Source organism: Fringilla coelebs (genome assembly GCF_963513975.1).
Source record: "Fringilla coelebs genome assembly, chromosome: 1".
Taxonomy (NCBI): domain Eukaryota; kingdom Metazoa; phylum Chordata; class Aves; order Passeriformes; family Fringillidae; genus Fringilla; species Fringilla coelebs.
In genome coordinates, this window is record NC_140028.1 from 84,152,742 (window position 1) to 84,176,289 (window position 23,548).

A 23,548-nucleotide genomic window follows, 5' to 3' on the forward strand; every position below is an offset into this window, starting at 1 on the left:
ACAAAAGGACACTTATTTTTATATTCTTACTTGGCCAGAATACAAATCAAAATAGCAAAATAACTACTGCATTTAGAGGGTGGCAGCTTTAATAAATCAGTTAAATACTTCAGAGTTCATAGTTCTTCCTGTTTTCAGTATGAGGAATTTTTTTATGAATGCTTTAATGCTTTACCTCGATTATCACCTTGAAGATTTGAGACAAAGTGTAGCACTGTTCTTTTTATAGTATCTGCAAAAAAATTACTGATTTCCTCTGTAAATCACTGGAAATTATTAGAAGTATGCCTTTTTCAACAAAAATAACTTTTCATTTTATTGCTCTCATGGATTTTTTTAAGGAATACTGCTCTAGAGTATTCCTAGAACAAATGAATAGTTGCTACAGACTGCTATTAAAATCAGTTGGATGTTGCTTTAGAGTGGTGTGTATCTCCTGCCCCAAAGGATCTGTCACCATACTCCAGTTCAATAAGTCTCTGAAATAGCATTAGCTTCTGGCTGTGCAAAAGTTTAAAAGTTGATGAACCAACAATTTACTGTGCAAGGCCACCAGTGGCACCGCTTCTGTAGATTTTCATGGGGAGATGGGTGACTCATTCCAACAAGGCTAAATGAAAATGGTGACTCTGAACTGTTTCTGATGTTGTTGCAGAAAGATGCTTTTAGGAAATAAAACCCGTGTCCTATGGATGAAAGTGTTGCCTCTCTTTTTAATGCACCTTCCCCCAAACAGATTAATTGAACCTGCCAAAATTTAACTTCAGCAGAGCACAACTATGGTTTGTAGTGCAAAAGGAATTGAGGACTGCTAAGAATGGCCTTGATAATTGACATTTCGCTTGAACTTCCACAAACTCACCTTTGCAGTTATTCCTAAGGGCACGGCACTAGCCTCAATGAATTTTGAAATTTATAAACATCTTTGATCTCTTCTGTGGTATGTGGAAAACCATTACACATTCTTTTCAAAGGTATAATGAATTCTGAATACTTGATACACTGTGGGGTGTTTCTTTTCAAATGTTTATATTTCTCTCCCACAACTGAAAGCCCTTTCTCCTCAATGGTAGGGTCATAATACACTTGCTTCATTTATGTTAGGTCTTTAATTCTTTTTCCCTCCTTCTGAAAAAGCACTCCATATACTTCTTCTGGAACTCTAGGAGTAGTAACAAAATAACTCTATACCTCCTCCTCCTCTCGATCTTTTTCCCTTGATCTCTTTTCCCTCGTTTCTTCATCCATAAGATCCTTCCACTCATCTTTGTTAGCAGAGGGGAGCTGTGGGGAAGAGGGAGTCTTCTGGATTAGGAATGCTCAGGCATTCAGGCACTATCTAATTCTTGAATCCAAGAGCTCTGTGGATGGGTGTTGGGGCTGGCCAAATCAAAGAAAGAGGATGAAGATGGCTTGCACGTCAGGGTGCTTCTACAGTATTTCCTGGATATGTCAATATAAATCCCAAATTAGTTCATGGCAAATGGAACATGACTGTGTAAAACAGTGCAAAACAAAGAAAGGAGGTTGGATTGCTAAACAGGTTATTGAGTTTCACTTGTTTTCAGTTTTCTGTATAAATTATCCAGTTATTTGCTCATGGATCAAGTCAAACTTAATACTGTTTTTATTCTAGATGATTTTGGCAAAGCACTGTCTAACTCATTTGTCTCAATTTCTTCACCATGTTGGAAGTTTTTCTTTGATAGTGTGTCAAAGCTTATTGAAGTTTTTGACATTAACTACTCTATTAAATATAAAATACTGCATCCTAAAATTGTCTCATGCTAGTTTATATGGCTGTTTTCTTTTGTCTGGGAATTTTACAGACATGTTGTAAGGCAGCTGCAGTTGGAAACATGCTGTTGTGTCTTGGAAGCCAGCTGAAGTATCATTCTTTGTATGAGCTTTCAAACTAGTATTTGGAAGAAGACAGCAGAGAAATTCAAGTCTGAGGTGCCAGAGTGTGCTGATGAGGAACTGTTTTAACTGAGGTGGTTTATTTAGTCAGTCTTGTTAAACTGTTTTGATTGTTCAAGCTGATCTGACGTATCTGTACGGAGCCAGGCCTCATTGTAATCCTACTTAAAGGCAGCCTGTAGGAAATTTTGTTCCAAAACTGTTTGTCCACAGACAGAGATCTGCTTCTGTCTTCTGATATTTTGTTGATTTGTTGTAAACTAAATATTATTAGCTAAATATTATTATTTTACATTGCAAAACTAAGCTCTCAAATGAAATATAATAGCATCCATATTATAATAATAATTTAACACCTAGTTCCTTTACTCTGGTTCAGGGATTCCTGTATCTTGAAGACTGCGATATAAATGCAAATCAATAGCTTTGATAATAGAACTTTTTAATGTAATATTTGTGTCTCCTATGGCTAAAGGTTTAAATCACTTTACAAAGTTATGTATTATTATTTACTCCCCGACCTTATTGGGAGAAGATGGAAACTGTGCTGTCCTTACCAGCTGCAGGCTCTTTGATGGCTGTTGTGATTGCCATTCCCACTGGCAGGCAGCTGCACTGAGAGGAGGAGGAGGAAGGCAGCCGTGACCCCGGGGCCGTGTGCGATACGCTATCGCAGCGCAGGACAGCGCGGGTCTGCGCCCTGTGCGATTGCCAGAGCCTGGATCAGCTGCGCTGTGCCAGAGCCAGAAAGCAGGAGCTTTCACACTTGCTGCCTGTTTCCCACTCATTGTCAAGCCCTGCCCTATCACTTGATAGACCTGGAAAGGAAGTGCAGAGGAAGCAAGTGCCACTGCTGGTTCAAAATGTTCCAGGGTGACTGGAAACTTTGAGCAATGGCCTGGGTGAGAAGAACAAGACCTTATTGACAGGGTTCAATCCTAGCTAAGTCTGTTTCCCATCAACTTCCTAAGTAATCACAGCCTTTCTTTTTCCTCTCCTTTGCACTCTCTGGGTCCCCCCGCTTTCGCCTCCTTTTTAAAATTTTATTTATAATTTTATGTTGTAGTGGACTGAGCAACCAAGGAGAGTTTGGAATTTGTACCCTCTCTGGTAAATCCTGGAGGAACTGCTAATGAAAAAGATGACAAAAACATTAAAGGTAGCTGTCATCTCCCCCTTTGCACCCACGTTTTCCCAGATTTTCCATCAAATATTCTTTGAATTTCTCCTTTGAGCAGGGCCTTGTTCTTATCATTTGATGTACATATTCTTCCAGTCAAGCCATGGCAGATGTGGTTTGTTATTTTCCTGATTAACTGGTGTCATAACTATAGCCCTTTAATGGCTGTTACAGGGCTATAGTCCTGTGAAGATCTGTGCACACAGATGCACATGTAGTGCAAGGAAGATAGAAGCTGAAACTTTCTTGATTTCAAGGCCTTTTAGACTCTGTGAGACTTCATGAAGCATTTGCACCATGAAGTAATTCCTTTTCTAAAGCTGCACTTTTAAATGTAGAGCAATGTGCCTCTTGTGCACTGTACTGTGCCATTCTGCATACCCATGATTTTGCCATCAATGCAATAAGCAATTTCCCTTGGCAGTCCTGCTCCTGTAGGGCCTCCTAGTGCATCTAAAAGTTATTCTTCTTATGCTCTCTATGAGGCAAAAAAAAAAAAAAAAAAAAAAAAAAAAATTGTTTAATATGAGGTAAAAGGAAGGTTTTTCTCTGGAGCAACATGCTTTTAAGAGATGATCAGAAAGAGATGTCTGTTTATTTTTGCCTTTAAATGTCTCTGGCCATGATTATGACAGAGCAGATCCACATAAGAGAGTTTAAACCTGTAAGCATAGGTGGCATCTCATGTTTTTATGGCCTTTTTGTAGCAAGTCATTTGGGTCTGGTGGAATATATTCACATATTGAAGGAACAAGCAATTCAAGAACTGAGTGAAAACTGCAGACTTTAGGCATGGTCATCACTGAATTGGTTAGTGAGAGCTCTTTTGGAGGGGTAAACTTGCTGTGTATGTGATGGTGTGTACACATTTATAAAGGTGTTAACATTTATAAAGGTCTTATGACTTACTGGTTTTGGTAATCCTGGCAATATTCATGCCAGAAGAATCCTCTTATTTTAGAAAAATGTGTGCTAGCACATGTTTTAAAGTATTTGCTTTTGAGGAGCTTAATAACTTAAGTTTGACGAGGATTTCACAGAAGGGAAAAAAAAGAAAAACCCTTGAAATTAAGCGACCCAAATTCTCAACCTTCAATGATACATATTTAAGATCTGAAAGTGGCTTTTATTATGCAGTTTAAATATAAGGTGGGCTAGGGATGTTTTTGAAAACTCTGTAGGTCAGGCAAGGCAGAATTTTTGCTGCCTTCAGAAGCCTTGTAGGAGGAGTGCCTGGGCAAGGGAGATGCCAGTGTGACAAGGTGCTACAGAGGCATGTTGGTTTGCAGAGAATGCCAAGCTTGTACTATTTTTTTACATGTTTTTCCTTCCCTATCTCCAAAATAGTTCAAATTCAAAGACCGTGGTTAGGATATTTTAGAAAGATAGTCCCCAGGCACTTTATAATGGAACTTGGGAAGGGATTCAAGAGATGGGAATTCTCAACCAGCATTTGTAAGCAAGTCATCTTAAAATATACTGCTTCATAGTCTAAAATTAACTAAAGAGAAACTGTGGTATTTTTAGGTTGGTGTATGAATCTGGAGAAATCAAAGTATAGGCTTGTTACCCAGTCTACTCACTACAAGTTTTTTCTTCCCTCTTTTGAGATCTTAACCAGTCCAAATCTCCCAGGCCTATTCACTGTGTTTCTAACGTTTTCCTATATCTGGCTCTTCCCAGGATGGATCGTACTTGGCTGAGTTCCTGTTGGAAAAAGGCTACGAGGTGAGTGACTCGGTGACTGGCTGCAGGCTGACGGAGTCGTTTGGATGCTGCAGCCCCAGCCCGCTTCCTCTGCTCCTGTCCTTCTCTGTGTATGTTTTCCACTCCAGTCCTAGATAACAAATCAAAACTCCGGAGAGGAATGTGCAACATGGCCTGTAATCATGCCAGGTTATTGTACTATTTATCATCTAATGTCCACTGGTGGATTCCCTCTTCTCCTCGGGGTATAGCTGGTTCGCATGTTTCCCGCCAGCTCAGATAAGCAGTGACCTGTGTGAGCCAAAACTGTAAGGAATTAGGGAATAATTTATGATGCAATGTACCACATAAAGGAGTAAGAATCTCTTGTTTGTTCTCTTTCCCCACCTCTCTCTCTCCACAGTAAAGGCCCTTTTTTTGGCAGTTATATTTCAGCAATGAAAACCTTGCATTTTGCTTTCTCTGTTCAAAGAGAAAAAAACAAACCCTGAAACAAAACCCAAATAACAAACCCCAAACAAATTGTACTTTGGTACTATTACCTTCTACATTTTCTCTTGGATTAATTAATTATTGCTTAGCACATGATTTTTGCTGTCTTTTTCCTTGAAATAAAGGGAGTGATTCCTTCTTGCTGCATAATTTTCCCTGGCACAAATCACATTTCTCATGGTCCAACAAAGCAACGATCACGTTGTTGCTATTGTTATGGTATGATTGGAGGGGTTTGAACTGATGTGGGCATAAATGTAAGAATATTTGCCTTCTTGATCATGGAAGATACTTCTAAAATGTATGATAATGGAAGGATACAGGGTGCTCAAATTAATCTCTCCACAATGCAGTATTTTTTGGGGGTTTAGTAAAAGCTAGTGCTTGTTCTAATGTTGAATTTTATTACTTCCAATGTAATACTGCTTCGTAGCTTAGTGGACAGTCTCTTCTCAGCCAGTCTGTGCTTCCCATACTTTTGTACTGGGTTAATCTTGCCTTGCTTATTCCATCCTTTCTTTTGCTTTGTTGGTTAAATAGGTTACTGAAGTTGGGTTTTAAGTGTTGCAAATGTATTATTTTTTACTATTTCTCCATTCCATCTGGAGATGAGGGGTATCATTGCAGTTGCTTTTGCTACTTTGAAGGTAGAAGCGCATTCTCTCAGTCCACGATGGAGTTGGGAACTGATAACAGCAAATGAAACATAACCCTTTCAACGATGCAAAGGTTGCTATAGTTGGGTAGAGTTCTTTCCTTCTGTTCTTCAGCTCTCCATTAATTTTTTGGAGTTCTTTCCTGTGCTCCCATTTAGAAACCTCTGTTCCCACATAACTGAATGCAGGCCTGCATAGGACAACTGATTGCCTCCCTAATTGGGATGCTTAATTCAACTTCCTTTTCTTTTTAAAATTTCAATGTATTTGAAGATCTGGCTGTTTTGAGAAAAATCCACTGATACATTCTTGACTAGATTAACCAGTCTGCACACATTTTGGCCTGTCACAGAGTTTACATTTCACTGGCAATTCTCTGTCCCATGCAGACAAAGGTACCTTTCATCAGTTTTCTTACGGTAATATGCTGTCATGGATTAAGCATTTGGCAGGTTTTCTTGCTCTTGTATGTGCATACCAGAATAAGGAGTGGGAGAAAAAGAAAAAAAAGAAACAACAAAAAAAAGCAGGGTTCACATGTTTTTTTGTTATTGCTGGATGTAAGAGGCTCTCTGGATTTTTCTGTTTACTGATTCCTTTGAAGTCCTGGGGCAGGTGCATTTAGCACATTTCATTGGTCAAAAGTTTGTATCTCAGTAATGAGCAGACACAAAGCTCTTGCAAGCCCAATCTTTCATCAAGCTTTTGAGCTGGCAAGATTTGACTTATTGGTCAACCATTCAGATGAACATGAATTTCAGCATGACTTAATTCGGAGATAGATAATTGAATACTCAAGAAGTCTCTCATCAGAACTTTAAGCCAAAATATTTAATTTTGCTAGAAGAATCACAGAATAATTTAGGTTGGAAATGACCTCCAAGATCATCCAGTCCAATGGTTAACCAAACACTGCTAAGTCCACCACTAAACTGTCTTCCTAAATTCTCGAGCTACTTGTCTCATAAATACCTACAGGGTTGGTGACTCAACTACTTCTCTGGGCAGCCTGTTCCAGTCCTTGACAACTTTTTCCATGAGTAATTTTTTTTCCTGATATTTAATCTAAACCTCCTCTGTTGTTGAGCACCTCAGTTTGCTTCCTTCACAATAATTAGTTACATTGAAACTGCAAAATCTGATATTTTACTCAGCAAAGTAGTAGTTGAGTACTCACTCAAAATATTTTCAGCATCATTTGTGCAACTGAAGTCATTGTGAAAGTGAAGTTATTGTGAAAGTGTCTTTTTTTGAAAGTATTTCATTGTAAACCTGATGTGCCCATTAATTATTCACACAATCTATAAAGAACTGTGTTGACAGGGCCTTTAATTACATGCTTTTTATAAAGTATCTTCATAAATCCATCATTTGATGGAAATTTCTTTTGGGGGGCACGTTTTTCAGTGCCTCATTGATCCTGAAAGTGCAAATGTTTTATTCAGTTGTGGAAAGTTTAGTTTGAATTGTAGAACAAGGTATGTTGTAAGCAATGTGACAGGACACACAAGTGATTTTCTGCAGGGAAATTGGCATCATAAATTTGACCTGTAAGTTGTAAAAATGAAGTTATTGAGCTGTTTTAAATCTTGCTGTCAAAATGTCATTCTTAAATCAGCAAACTGGTCTCAATCTGCAGTTGTGTGCACTTTTTCATATGGTTAAATTTTGGACTTAAGAGGAAATGAAAAACATTTTCTTTGTCAATAACTACAGCTTGTGTTATGTGTAAAACAAAAATACCCAGACTAAACCAAAACTCTTAACGCTGCCTGTTCCTGCTTCCAAATTCTTGCAAATCAACATCAAGTGGGAGAGTAAAGGGATGGCCTCAACAAACCAAGTCTAGGATGTATCAAAGTACAAGGGATCACTTTGAGAAATAAAAGCCAGGGAGAGGTGGAGGACAGTCAGATGCTTAAGTTTGATTTCAATAGTGCAAGCACAACTTCTGTAGCTGTAACCAAAGCTAACATGAATTTTGGCAGCAGGCATCATGGGGCAGTCTTACAGGACAGGAAGAAACAGGGTCAATGTTTGAAAAATTTCTCTAATGTATTAGGCACAAAGGGTCTTTTCTTTAATGTTACTCAGAAGCAGCATAGCTTTTTTTTTCACCAGCTTATTTATCGTGGCAGGTTAAAGGAAATTCCCAACCTGGGTTTCATTCTTAGGCTTGTCTGTGTCTCTTGCAACCCACTGGAGAACAGTGACTCATGAGGTCTACAAAAGAGCACTGACTGTTCTGGCTGTTCTTCCACCACCCCAGAAAGTGAATGACAGCTCCTTTTTAAAATAGATTTGGGCCTTGCAGCTGCTGCTCCTTCTTTCCCCTTGTCGTCCTTCTTTCTACCCTTCTCTCCTCCCTGCCCGCTCTGTCTTTCCATAGCACCATCTCCTGCTGTTTCTTTTCCTATGCCCATCTTTGCCTCCAGAAAGACTTCTCTTCAGCCAAGGAGCAATGGTTTTCCTGGCACTCACACATTGCTTTTCCAACTCCAGTAATGTTGTCAAGCCTCACTCACTAGGAGATGGTGCTCTGGGGCAATTCAATGTGTTTTCTGTACTGTGTGTGATGTTTGGGCTCCTAGTGGTGTCAACAAGGGAGAAGGGGAAACCACTCAATGGTGCTAAATAGGACAGCACCCGACCTCATCTCCCAGTATCATATTTGGGAACTGGATAACTGTCCATCCTTAGGAATAGGGATGAGCTCTCATTCCCTGATAAAAGTGACACACGTGAGAATTCTGAGTGATGGTAATGAACTCTTTCCTATCAATGTTGACCACTTTTCCCTTTTTCCTTGTTCAATCCCCAGGTGCATGGCATCGTTCGTCGGTCCAGTTCTTTTAACACAGGCCGGATTGAACATCTCTATAAGAACCCACAGGCTCACATTGAAGGAAGTAAGGATTTGCTTTTAGATTTAAGGTGGTGTATGCTGTATTTAATCTGGGCTGTTTGTTTGGTGGAGAAAGATCCCTGGAAGCAGGAAGAGGGGAATTGAGTTTTCATCTGCTAGTGTTAGCTAGCTGCTCTATCTCAGAAAGAAAAATTACCATTTTTCTCTGAAGATGTGGTATGAAATATAGATACTCTTGTGTGTGAGAGTTTTTAAAAGTGGAAAATATGAGAGGGACCCAGGAAAGCACTAAATATTGTGTAGAAATGCTGCCATTGTTCAGAAATAGCTGGGTCGTAGCAGTTAGAAAATGGCTGGGCCTGGAAAATGCTATGTGAGGTTAAAAATACTGAGATTTCAGAATAGTTAAACACAGAGTTTTTGAGGCAGTTAAGTACTCCACCTGTGTTTCCTCATGAGCTCCATGGTGTCTGATGGAGGTGAAGGTTTGGAACAGCCTCTATGAGAGCATGAATAAGACATGATCACTACTTATTGATGAAAAGAAGAATGAATGGACCTTCTGAATTCCTGCACCCAAGGAAGAGAGTACCTGCTTTTATCTTGGAAATTTGCTGACAATTTACTGTATTCTCCATTATCAATGATTATCTGGAAAGTTGAAATGATTACCTTTAGTGTACACATGGCAAAAAAATTGTTTGCCTTATCTTAAAGGAAGTTAACTGGTCTCTTAACAAGAAACAGCTCAAATGTTGGATGACTCCAGTTCAGAGGAAGGATTGAGTACTTTAACAAGCACACAGTTCTCCATGATGTGTCTACAAAATCTCCATGATTTTGTAGGGTTGTGAAAGCTGTCTTAAGTAGTCCAGTTTAAGGTATTGTTAACAACCAGTATCTCCATGGTGTAAAAAAATCACGTCTTTGAAGTCTGCTTCACACCATGGTTAAACAGAGCCTAATTTTATCAAGTTTAATATATAATGCAACTTACAGATTTCCTTTGGTCTTTGCTTGTAATTTTCATTTTAAAAATTCTTAATTTCTGACATATATTGCTTTGATTAGCTGCTACTTGCTGTACACTGCTCATTAAAGTATCTGATAAGAGAGGGGTAGAATTGAACAAAATACCTTCATGAAGAATACTGAAACCTGTTTTTCTGTCAAGAACAATGAAAGAACTCTTTCCCATGACTTGCATTCTTGGTTCACAAGGTAGAATGAAGAAAATGCAATCAGACAGGAACCTGTGCATTGTGAGAACCATCTTGTGGTTATGAAAAGTGATTTGGGAAGACAATGTAGATCACAATAAATATATATACAAGCATTTAAGGAAAGGGATGGAAGGAAGAAAAGAGAAAGCAGATGTTAATTTCCCCCCCACTTCTTATCTCATTTTCCTTTAACTGGAGAATGTAGCCATGTGAATGAGAGGAGAAGGAATTGGACTTGGAATCTCAGGAAAGGCTGCTCCATGGAAACTGTTTGAAAACAATGGGTTTCCAGGCAGTACTGTAGGAAGCAAAGAAGCAATAGTGGTTGAAGTGTGAGCAAACCTAATTTTATCTTTGCCATGTGTGTTTTTCCTGTGAGGAATCGATTGCATGTTGCAAGATGGTGCTCTTCATAGACAGTGAACCTCTTTGTATGAAAAAAGTAGGGAGCACAGGAAGGAAGACAAGGTGCATCCTCGAGCAAGCCCTCCAGCTCTTGCTCACTAAGGAAGTTTTTAGATTGGATAATATTACTAAAGCCCTAAGGCTCCAACATTTGATCTGTGTTTATGAATCTGTGCACCAAATAAACTCCATTTTTAGTAAGTCTTACTGCTTAGCATTTCACTCTTGAAAGATCTCTTTTCATGGGTCAGGAAGGAACAGAGCTTTGTTCCCTGCTCTCCTTCAGAAAGGCCATTTGGACCAGAAGCTTTGAAGACTTGATGGTAGACCAAAATAAGCACTTTCCTTGAAAGCATTAAATTTTTGGTAATAGTGGGCTGGTGTCCCTGTTTCCTGGGTCAGCCCAGCTGGCAGCCCACCTTCCCCTGAGAAGCTCTGAAACTGCTCTCTGGCCTGGGGGTCGTGGCAGGACTGCATGTCTTTGGCGTAGGAAGAGGAGCACAGGCTCTGGCATCTCTTTCCTTCCTAGCATTACCTGTTAGCCACAGCTTCAGCTGAGTCTGAAGTCCCTTCAGAATGTCCTTTTCAACTGATGTTCATGTGACAATAGATTTCAAGAATATACTATGGCTGAATTACTTTATCAACTTGAAGAACCTCATGCACGTTACATGGGAATGTACAGGGTTGAACATCTGAGAACCATGTGAGATCTGTTAACTTCCTTGCTGTTTTATACTATTTTAAAAAAAGGGGAAAAAAAAAAGAAAAACCTAAACCAGCATAAATATAACAAAGTTCACACATCTCAACAGCAGTTAAAAATGGACTGTGGATTCACATCTCTTGTAATAAGCCTGTATCTCAGGACTAAAAAAAAAATAAATTAAAATTAAACTAAAATCTATATAAATATGGCAAGTAAACACTAACAGCTAATTCATCAATAGTAACAACTTTTTATTGGAATGATCTGTGAAAAACAGTGTGGTTGTTTCATTTTTCAGTTTTGTTTTAAATAAGAGCAAAAAGAAATCTGTTTTGTGGATTTCACTTTTGCAATATCTTCTTGACAGGTCAGGGTCTGAAAACAAGGACAACTTGATAAACCATTGCAATTTGCACTTTGAATTTTGACAGGAGGAGGGTTCATGCTCTTACGTTCTTTTTTGCACACATATTAGAAAGAAACTGAAGTCTGGAAAGGATAAATAACATCTGTAGCTAATCAATTTTGAGATTTTGATCTACAGCATCACAAACCATGTTTCATTAACAGTTAAATTGTTCTCTTAAATTCCTTTCCAGTGTGCATCTGTATTTTTTTAAATGGAAAAACAATAGTAACAAATGCAGCAGGTTGTACTGAAATATTATCTAAATGTTCACCTAGTAGATACCTTACACATTTTTGTTGTGTTGTGAAATTACTCACAGTGAGAAACTAAAACACGTGCAACATTTTGGGAAGGAGAGGAAAGCCATTGATGGATGCTTAAGAAGTTATTAAGGCACTTTTGAGTGAAAGACTGGAAGCCCAAACTAAAAAATGCCCTATTCTTGTGACTGGAATTCTGTATCTGACTTTGAACTTAATAATACAACCTAGGAAAATTAAGTGTAAGCTACGAAACAAATCATATAAATGTTGCTAGATAAATAAGATTATTGAGAAAAGAATCTGAAATGCTATTCACTACTCCTATGTGGAAATGTATTTTGTGGTTAAAGCAGGGGAGGAAAAAACCAAGCAAAACCAAGTTTAGCAGGTGATCTCTTGACTTTTTCCAATAAATGTTTACTCAGACCTTGACCAGAAATAGGATATGGACCAAAAATGCATTATTGTTCTGAGATTAAAGTGTATTAACTCTTGTATTCTTAAACTCTGAAGACATGAAGCTGCACTATGGGGATCTCACAGACAGCACCTGCCTGGTGAAGATCATTAATGAAGTCAAACCCTCTGAGATTTACAATCTGGGAGCTCAGAGCCATGTCAAGGTGAGTAACCTTCTCTGGCACTGAGAATTGTGAATGTGTGGTGGTGGTGTCAGTATATTACCTTGATTACTTTGGACTGCAGCATTTATAGCAGTTTTAACAACTGTTAATTTCATCAGGTAAACACTGCCTTCAGTCAAGACAGTCATGTTTGCTGTGGTGCTAAATTACTGCATGAGTTTGCTATCCAATATATATTAAGATTGCAGAAGAAGAGAGGTTAAATTGTCATTGTCAACAAAATCTGCATGTTTAAAAATCTGTTTTTTCTGCCACGTGAAACAACTTTTGCTGTAGACTTTGCTGCTGATCAGTCCTAGCTGAGAAATTACGCAGTGTACTCAGGCCAAGCAGTACTTAAAAGAATATTATTTGGTTTGTTTAAAATCAATGCATATATCAGAATGCATCGCTTCTATGAAGGCTTATCCTACCTCAGTTTTCACCCAGGTGATACTCTTTGAAATCTTGATCTACAAACAATAGGTTACTACCTGAAGTATTACAACACTTTTGGTTGCAAAAAATCAAATTAGAGAAAGTGGAATAAAAAAGGGTCATTAAAAACTAGTAATATGACCCTGGTAAGTACTGCTGCAGCAAAAGGATGGAAAATGAATAGCAGAGGCAATAACTTTGTCATTTACATTTATTAAGCTACGCTGCCATAAAAGCTCAGTTTACTAACAAGTGACCACTATTACCTTGCAAAATCCTCATTCATACTTCATGATTACAAACTGAAACTGATGTCCAGGTAGAAAATTGTCATTAAACTAAACGGTTCTTCAGTCATACATCCTGTTCTTGTTGTGTGTAATGTGTAAGCATTCTAAAGTGACAATACTCCCTGGCTTCTCTTGAGGTGTGAAGTGAAGGAGTATTTAAGCCTCCTGAAAATCAGTTTAGATTTAGTTTCTGAATAAGCCTTCCCACAAAAAGCAGCACGGTGTTCCTGTCACTGTAAGCCTTGAAACGCACCAAGAGGAAATCACATGGAAAGGCTGCAGTTATTGACAACACACACAGCAGAATACAGACATGAAATGAGAATAAATCTGCTTTTAATTTGCTTGCATGATTGAATTAACTGTGTTAACATGGGTCTGGTTTATTAGCTCACGTAGAGCAGTTTAACAACAGGGCTACATTAGTCCAAGGGCAGAAGATGGTCCAGAAGATAACTGAACTGCTGCTTTGCAGAGTGAAATCTGAGCCAGCAAATTATGCTGGATATTTGCAGTCCACAGCTAGGTGTCCCAGCATCCCTTTCCTTGAAGTGGTTGACTGTATAGCAATCTCTGTGGGAATTACCTGTCCCACTTAATTTGGGACCAGAATGTTAGTACCATGCTAACATCATCTAGCTCCACGTGTTTGTTGAAGCTGCAACAGCTTGGTCACAGCACTGGGAGAGCATGAAGGGGTAATAGTGGTGCTCGTGCTGCTGCTATGGATTCTTGGATGATTCTGCCATGGGTTATGGGAAGGATTATTCCGCAAACGCCTCACTTATTACTAACGCATGATTAGCTCAGTTAGAGCATGGGGCTTATAAAGCCAAGGTTGTGGGTTTAATTCCCATATGGGCCATTCACTTAGGAGTTGGACTTGGTGATCCTTCTAGGTCCCTTCCAGCTCACACTACTCTGTGACTCTGAGCCAATGCAGATCTGGTGCTGACTCTTGGCTTTTGGAAATCTAACGTCCTCATGTCCTGGAGGACAATGAAAATGGCTCTATTAGAAGCTGACCTGGATGCAGCAGGCTGATACTTAGGCAGTGATAGCAGTCCTATGGGAAGCGTAGATTAACTTCTTCAGGGTTTGCTTGCTTCCTAGCTTTTGCAGTAGTAGTACTGTTGTTGCACTTGAGGAGGGAAGATAAGCACCCCGAATCTGTTGACTGAGGTGGTTGGGAGAACTTGACTCTGTTATTGGTAGGAGTTAAAAATAGCCCAACAGTGTTTAGCATTTTAAAACAATTACCAGTGTTGAAAGAGGGAGTAGAACTTGGCCATCTGTTCAGGTGAATGTCTTCACTAAACAGCTGTTAGCATTAGACTGTAGTTATATAAATTTACTGGGTTTGCTTGTGTGCATCATGTTTGGGGAAGGAGGGAAAAGAACTTCTAATCTTAGCTTGCTTCACATTCCGGTCACTTTGAACCGGTGACGTCTTCAGGATTTTTTTGGTGGTGTTTGTATTGGCTTGTGTTTATGCAGAATAAAGTTTTCTATCACTCTCACTTCCAGTTAGTTTATGTGAGCCATGCTGAAATGAAGGAAAATAAAATCATAGGAAGTTGGTCTGGTTTCCTGTAGGAAACCAATGAAGATGAAATTGGTTCTTGGAATGAACCCACAGTAGTCTGGGAAATACTGTCAGAGAAGACGTTTTTCTGAATCATAAATAGTGAGGACTGTGACTCATAAAGTAGGTCACTGGGAGGCTGATCTGATCTTGTACATGGGAGAAAGAGAGTGAAGACTGAAACTTGTTCCTTATTAAAAGCAGTAAACTCAACAGAATGATATCATCAGTAGGAACAAATTATCCAGTGTGCATTGGTGTCTGTTTTGGTGAGAAACAGGGATTAGCTCTCTGCACTGTGGCTTCACCATGGGATGTTCAGAAAACAGTAGCACATTCACTTCATAGCTACTAAATAAACAGCTCAGACTCATTTTCTCTATCCAGTCTTTATATGTCCTCCTGCTTTGAATTGTAGTTCTTTGGGAATCTCTTGAACTCACCTTTTTTTTTTTTTTTTCATTTAATTTGGTTTTATGGGAGTTTACAGTATATTGGTTCTAAATAGTTATCTATTATTGGGTATAGTAGCATGCAGATGGCTTACTCTAAATTCTGTTATCCTTAACTCTATATTCATATCCCTCTGTTGAATGTCTTCAAAATCAGTTCTCCAAATGTAGTTTGTCTAAAATGATGTAAATGTCTCTTTTTACACATCTTTCAGAGGAGGCATACACGTAGATATAAAGGTGTAGCTATTTTTTTCTTGAAGAACAGATGATCACATCAGTGTTTGACTGAACTGCAAAATTTTGTTTGTTTGCTTTGAGTTGTACTGCACTAGTGAAGCTGGCAAGTATTTTTTGACAAATCCAAAAGGCAGTGTAACCTCAGTAAAAGTTATCTTACACTGAAAAAGTTTGAAGTACTATCTAAGCAGTTAAATGTGGGCTGGTTTCATGGCTTGCTGTCCTAATAGTATTACATAGTCTGGTCCAATTTAGCTGTAGTGCCTTAGTCTTCAGAGGCCAGGGAGGAAAATCCCAACTTACGCAAAAGCCTCTGCTCGCCCATGTCTCTTACTGCATCCTGAATCTGTAGTTGGAGGCTGGTTGGTGGGAAAGTGGATTATCTACAGAGAGGGGAAAACTTGAAGTACACAAGTAAAAGTTTGCATCATATAATTTCAACAGAGTTGCAGAATGGTTGAAGGTCAGAAGGGACCTCTGGAGACAGTCTACTCCAACCCCATTACTCAAAGGGGAGTTATCTAGAGCAGGTTACAAAGAACTTTTTGCAGTCAAGTCTTTAGTAGGATGGAGACCCCACAATCTCCCTGAGCAGCCTGTTTCCTCACCTGTGCAGCTCCTTTACTCTTACAGTAAAAAACTAGCACACACCACCACAAATTTTGATATTTTTAAATGGCATGTTTCCTTGTATTTCAGTTTCTGACCATTGCCTCACCTCTTGTCGCTGCATACTGCTGAGAGGAGTCTGTCTCAGTCATCCTTTCCCATCCCACTCATCAGGTGACACATCAGGGAGTTCACCCTCTGAGCCTTCTTCAGGCTAAACAACCTCAGCTCTTTCAGCCTCTCCTCATATGACAGATCCTCCAGCCCTTCAGCCTTTTGTGGGCTAAGACTACCCCGACCAGTTCTTCCTTGACTGTAAGAATTGTCTGTTCATAGCATTGCCCCTTGTGGGGTTTTCAGTCACCCATATCAGGTTATAAATGCCCTCCAGAAACCTTCTTGCTTGCACTTGCCGTGTTATCCCCACAGCAGATACTGGTATGGTAAAAATCACCCATGAAGACCAGAATATATGAGGATGAGCTTTCTTAGCTTACCTCAGGAGAGCCTTATCTACTACTACATCACATTCTAAAGCCTGTTTGCATCCCCAGACTCCTTGTAGTCTGAGGAATGTGAACCGTGTGGGAAACAGGTCATCTTTTTCATTTCCTATCATAGTCTTTTATGGGATGCTTCTTCCAGCAGTTGTAATTGTGGTTGTGATAATTGCTGGGGGGAGATGGTGCTGTACAACTTTATAGTGAAGAAGGTAGTGTTTGGGTCATTGCATGGAAGCTGGCATCTTCTCTTTAGTACACAGGTGAATCTGATAATTAAAACTATATATAGCTGACTTTCTCCTGCAGGTTTTATCAGAGATGTAGGGGCAGTACTCTTCCCCTATCACTTTTCTATCCCTGCAGTTAGTAGAGCTGATAATCACCTATGGCAAAGTCTGTGTCACAGAGGATGGTGTCGCTCTGAGGCAGTCTCACACGAGGAAGGCACTTTCATGGTGCATGTACAGTTAGTGCTTAACTATGAGGAAAGTCAAGGCACTAAATAACTTAGCATGGAGCTAAGTACTGTAGTCTTCTGATAGCAGAATTCTGGCATCATTTCCAAGTCTCATGCTGTTCAATAGCCAGGTTTGGGACTGTGCCTTCCTTTTGCAGTCGTTGTCTATTTGATGGATTAATTCTGAAAACAATTCTTTTCCACTGGATATGTGTTTTTGTAGTATGGTCCATTAAACAGGACCTCTCTAATTTGTTGGGTGGGTTTTTTAAATCACACATAAACATCATGCAGTTAAATCTTAATGATGGTACTTCTATTTTTATATGCTGTTTGTACACAGTTTGGTTCTGATCCTGCAATGCTTTCTCATGGCCAAAAATAGTGTTCGTTGTTGTGGGGTGCTTGGACTTTTAAACATTTTTTTTCATTAATCCAATATTGCTTATATTAAACTGTAGGTGAAATAATTAAAATAATTAATTGTAAAGCTTTTCCAGTATTTCATTACTTCCAAGGCTGATAATTGCTTATAATTACATAATTCATGGTTTATGTGCTATACCTTGTGGTTCTTATTGTTCAGTATGCTGTTTTATTATTGCATGGATTTTAAGCTTCTTATGAATGTCATGGAAGCTCACAGCTTCTGAGGAAATGAATGGATTTTTTGTATGTTTCATAGAAGAAAAATTTTGACTGTTCAGTGTAACAAGACCTAGTCTAGTTAATTTTAAAGACTATTAGCAATACTCTGTAGAGATGTAGTACAACTTATTCACAGGAAAAAACATGCCTAACGGACCTTAATTTCATGTAATTGGAGAATTTTATAGCTGTGCTTTATAGAATATGTTATCCTCTCAATTTGATATCAAATTCCTTCTAATTTAGCATGTGTGGCTGTTCAATTTGTTAGCCAAAAGCCAAGTTTCCAAACCTGATTTATACTCCATGAATATAGAGCCTTCTGCCCTAGGGTACCTCTGATCAGTGTAGGACCCCTGTGTGGGGCTGTGGGGCTGTGGCATGCTCAGGTGCCTGTCAGTCTCCTGTCATCTGTTTACTGGTGCTGGCAGCTCATAACACCAGCCTTGGGGACACAACCTTGCTGCAAAATTGTTGTGCTAACCAGCAAACACTGTATTTGCACTGGGCTTGAGGTGGTGGGGTCTTGGTCCTTAGCCAGGACAATTAGGCTCTCTGCTGTAAATACAAAGGAATAAAAACTAGCTGGGCTACCTACTGTCCTGCAGAGTGCTTCAGTGCTTTTGCACATGCTGGCATTACCCAGGGTGTGATGTTGTAGGGTGCTGAACTGTCTTAATTTAGTACAGCACACTCTTTTAACTGCATTAACTTCAGACTGTTGCTGTTGTTTGGATGCTCTCCTGAGTTTTGTGCAGGGTGCTGTGTCCTTGTGGGATGGAGTGCACCAGAGGGCAGAGTAAGCCTCTCAAGTGATTCTTTCAAATGCTTATATGTGTTGTTTCGCTGTGTACCTTAAATTCTTTAAGTAATCTATTTCCTTTTGAGTGGTTGGTTTTAGGCAGCTTTAAACTTGAAATATTTTGGGCAATGCTTAGAATAGAATAGAATATATATTATATATATTATATATATATAATATATTATATATATATAATATATATAATATATAATATATATAATATATAATTAATATAATATAATATAATTAATATAATTAATATAATATAATAACCAGTTTAAACAGATTCTGTGTGGCCTGGAAGGAAAGGTAATTCCGGTAATAGTTAGCAAATGGAATTATATATGTCTCTTCACTTGGTTCACTAAGCATTTATGGCAACTTTATACAATCCTGTAATTGCAGCTTGTATTGTCAGACTAAATAGATTTAAAACCAGGTGTTAGTAAAGAACTTAGTGCAACTATTAATTTTATTAAACAGATTAACTTTAATAGTTAACTGTATGTATTATAGCTGTAAATGCTATGAATACATAAAAAGAACAATGGAGTAATGCACTCAGTGGTACTAGTATTTATTAACAAATACAAGCTTTAGCAAATTGCTCCCCAAACCAAACACTATTTATGTTAATACCAATTAGAAAATTAAGGCATTATGTTTATGGGTATATTTTAACTACAGAAGAACTCTCATGACCTCTGCTGCAGGCTGGTATTGCCTCTGTGCCCTCCTATTCCACATTTTCTCCTTACCTGCACCCTCCCTCCAGCAGCAGAGCCCCTCCTTTTCTCCCTACTCTTGCTCTGAACTAAGGCGTTATTTCCCTCTCTGTAGAAAAATACAGAAGAGTTCAAATGCTTTTTGGATCACAGTGACATTATTTATAATTCCTGTGAAAAGCTTGCACTCTTTTAGTCTGTCTTTTTGCTTTTTTATCTTATGAATCATTTCCAGGGTAGATGCTGAAGTACATTCCTACAAATATGTTATTTAAGTGTATTGGGAAAGCAGCCATGTAAAAAAAAAAAAGTACTTAATCAGGGATGCAAAAAGGAGCAGACTGAGCCCTGAGACAGGGCTTTTCCATATGGTTTAGTAATTAAAGAGCAGAATGTGCGCTGTTGTGGACCTATAACTGAAGATTATAGATTCCTTTAAGAGTTTTCAATGGGTGTCTCTCACATGATATTTTACAAATGCAAGCTGGGGACTTTTTTCAGCTGCTGTTCTTGTTTTGTGCAGTCACATACAAAGCAGGCTGAATGCTGTGATGAATGAAGTGGTGTTTATCTTTGTGACCCTGATGACGGGTAAAGTACCACCTCCTTCATCTCATACTTTGTGTGTGGTTTCTCCTTGGAGGCTCTGTGATTTGACTTCCTAACTGACTTCTGAATTTTAAGTCTGGTGTAGTGAAGGGGGTCAGCTAGTGAATCCGTGTTCATTCAGCGCTGTGGCCCCAGTTACAGCTGGATACCTGCAGAAATCAAATGCTCAATGAGCTCTGCTGCTGCATAATTAAATTGCAAATTTTAAAATAATTCCTTTAAACCATATTTTATTTAGAGCTGGCTGATAAATGGAAGTTTGTTAGCTTGGATTCCCTTTTTAGAGAAGAGTGATATATCATATAATTCTACTTTTGTTTGCAGTAATCAAACCTCTGCTGTTACTGTAGCTATTTTTTTTTTAAGTACAAAAGTAATTGTTGAAGTGGTTTCTGCTTCTGGGCACGAGCAGGGAGGAGTGATCAAAAACTTCCCTGAGAGTTTTCTTCTAACAGCTGCTGCAGGGGAAGAGAAAGGTGGGGGAAAAGGGAAGGGAAAACCAGCTGTGGCATTCGCAGCGTCGTATTTCTTGTGTCAAATAGATGGCAGCAGAGCGTTGTACACAATGGAGCAGCTCCATCCTGGAATGGGAATGGGGGGGAATGACACTTCAAGCTGACTTGTATCAACTGCAGCCTTGAAAGACTTGTCGTTTGGCATAAAATAGGGAAGAAAGCTACTATTGATAGTGCAGGCGCATAGAGGATGAAGAAGGGTATGAGATGCTATAAAGTACTGAATTTCTGGAGTAGTCCCAGGTGGCAAAACTTAATCTTTTAAGGTATGTCATCCACTCATGCAACATGATTGAAATCAGCTAACATAATATGCATGTCAAAATAAAGAGACAGAAAGAAAAAGAAAGTATTCACAAGTTGCAACTGAAAGTGATATACAGCTGCCTTGGGGTACTGCAAGAGTTGGCCAGAAAGCCTATATTTTATTTAAGTGAGTTAGAGAAAGGAAATGTCAGTCCTCAATCAGGCAAGCATTCTTTGGTAAGGTTTACTTAAATGTCAGCATTCTTAGGAAAAGAGCTGCAGTCTGTTCTGCTCTGATCCCCAAAATTAGATTTGCTATTAAAATGGGTCAAGCTGCAGATCTCTCTCTAGAAGTGTTTGATTAATAAAACTAGTCCGGGGTTTGGCTTAGTATTTATTAAGTACAAAATTAATGGCTGCAAAATAGCTGCAGTCATTGTAGACATTAACATATTTTGTTGTGTGCTCATCTACATCTAAAATTTTGGAGTAGGGCGATCCCAAAATAAAAGGTGGAATTGAAGGCTTTGATGTCAATGATTGCTCAAGCCCTCAGATTTTAAGGTATCATGGTAGAAAGATGTGAAAGAAGTTGAGGAATTATTAGTAGTAGTATAGCGTGATGGGTCAAGAAATTGTGTCAAGGCTAGAAAATTCAATATGGGGTGCTATCTTATTTTGTAATATATTTTATTCTCTTACAGTTCTGAGTGCAACCATCCTGGCTGAGTGTTAGCTTTAGTGGTTATATTTATGATGGACCTTGTTAAGAGTTTACTTTCTGTAAACGTGCTTTTTAACCCAGCTGCCTGAAAAACTATTGCAGCAGCTTGAGGATATCTGGCAGGTTTCTATTTTGATAAGAACTTGTTTCTCCTATAATTATGTTTCTTTTACCATGTTTTGATATTTTAGTGATCCATCCACCCTCTTCATCAAGGTATTAAGAAACCCAAACCACTATGTAATTTATTTTTTACAGGTTTAAAGAAAATTATATTTGACTCACTTTGAAGTGTTGCAAATTGTGCTGGCTGCTGCAGTACTGGGATTGGAGGGTAACACAGGTCTCCCAGAGTGTATGTGATTTTCAGTATCGTTCATCATACCCCGTGGAAAGTGTTAATATAATGGCTCCGACTTTTGGAGCTTTTTCATTGTGCTTAAATTACTGCTTATGCAGAATAAGGAGGGTGTCTGTGTGTGCTTTGCTTTTTTAATTCTTTTGCTTATTTTATTATTATTTAATTTCTTAAAGTGGCAATTTTAAGAAAAATCTAGGCATAAGAATTATATACCATATCTGCTATACAAACATGGGTCAAGCTATGAAATTTAGGAAATGCCTGTGATTTTTTTTTGGATGAGTAATAATATGAAGCTATTTTAATACTTTTTTCTTTTGCTAAATATTAAGTCTGTTATATAATTTAATTTTTTTGTTTTGTTTTGTCTCTTAACACACTTCCATAGAGATATATTAAACTTCTTGGAAGAAATAACATGGTTGAGTTTTTATATTTTTACAAACCTTTTACTAAATTGCTGTTCTGAACACTAGAAATGGAAGCTATGAAAAATCTGCGACTACGCAATAATACATGCATTGCACTGATTGTCTTGATGAATTAGGTTGGCAGAACAAATGCAAACTTTTTAAAATAAGCAGTTCCAAAACTCTCTCTGTAATTCTTCTTGAGGCTAAATGCTACAGACTGCTATTGAAGCCAAACCTCATTGAAATGTTTGCGAGGGGGTTGCTGAGGAGGGAGGGTTGTTGTTGTCTCTTGCCACTTTTCCATTGAGGTAAGGATATTAGCTTGAATGACATCATTTAATTTTCCCAATTTTGAAATGGTGCATTTGCATAACAAAGCAGTATTTCTTTTTTTCCTTCAGTTTCATTAGAACTGTCGGGGTGTATGTGTGTGTGCATGTTTCCAGTCTTCTTGCTGAGTAATGCTAGATTAGTTCTTTGTTCTATGTAAGTTTGGCTTTGTGGTTTCTGCAACTTTAAAAATGTATGTATATCCTCTCAACTTCCTTCATCTATGGATTAAATAGACTGTGTGTCTTAAAGCGTCTCGGTGCTTTACAGGCATGCAAAACAGGAGAAATAAAGTATTTTCTGCAGTAAAAGATGGTTTAGTTTATTTTCTTAGTCGGCAAAGCAGCATTAAGAAAACCTAAATCACACAAAACATTTCTGTGGAAGAACTGTTGCAGTGAGACGTGCACTGTCAAACTCACAGAACCCCTATGATTTAGAATGACTCTTTGGACAGGAGTGACAGAACAGAGATTAATTCCACTGTTACAGTAGACCATGGGCACAAGTTTCTATTTTTCCTTGAGCATTTTAGAAATTGAAGGAAGAGGAAACATTATTTGTTTATAAGTTCCAGAACTATGTTGAGACTCTTTTTTTTTTTTTTGCTACTTCATTATTGTCAATAAATGTTGCTGTTAGGAAAAAGTGAAAGTTGTCATTTTGAGGTGTCTAAGATCTCTTATGTTCTGTTCATTTTTGTTTTTAAAGCAAAAATCTTGAGAGAATATCTACAGAATATTGTATCTTAACTGACTGTCTCTTGTGAATAAGATGTTTGCTTTGTAAACAGTGTACATCTGGAATTTATTGATAATCCATCGGAATCAGGAATCAGATTGGTTTAAATGCAGTTTAATCTCTTTTTGATGATGCTGTGTTACATTTTATTAGGCAGAAAACAGCTATTCAGGAAATTTCTTCATTTTCTATGGACACTTAAGAACTGTAACATAGGAACTTTCCCCTGCTTGTGCAAAACACTCTGGTCTGGAGAGGGAGAACATCTTGACATGAGTTTGTGCTCTAACATTCAACTTGTTTTGTAGAGGTTAGGTATGTTTTATGTAATAGCTAATCAGCTATTTGGAAAAAGCTTAATTAAAAAAAAATCTAGTGTGTTACTTTAGATTAAGAACTCCCCAATT

At 38.3% G+C, this 23,548-nt stretch overlaps 1 protein-coding gene across 1 annotated transcript in view; it reads left to right on the plus strand.

The window, feature by feature from the left end:
* GMDS (GDP-mannose 4,6-dehydratase) overlaps window positions 1-23,548 on the plus strand; it is a 406,670-nt gene that overhangs the window by 55,475 nt on the left and 327,647 nt on the right. Inside the window, exons 2-4 of the mRNA XM_084213383.1 lie at window positions 4,784-4,828; window positions 8,777-8,864; window positions 12,344-12,453. Coding sequence (XP_084069509.1) covers window positions 4,784-4,828; window positions 8,777-8,864; window positions 12,344-12,453 — 243 coding nt within the window. The remainder of the gene's footprint in view (window positions 1-4,783; window positions 4,829-8,776; window positions 8,865-12,343; window positions 12,454-23,548) is intronic.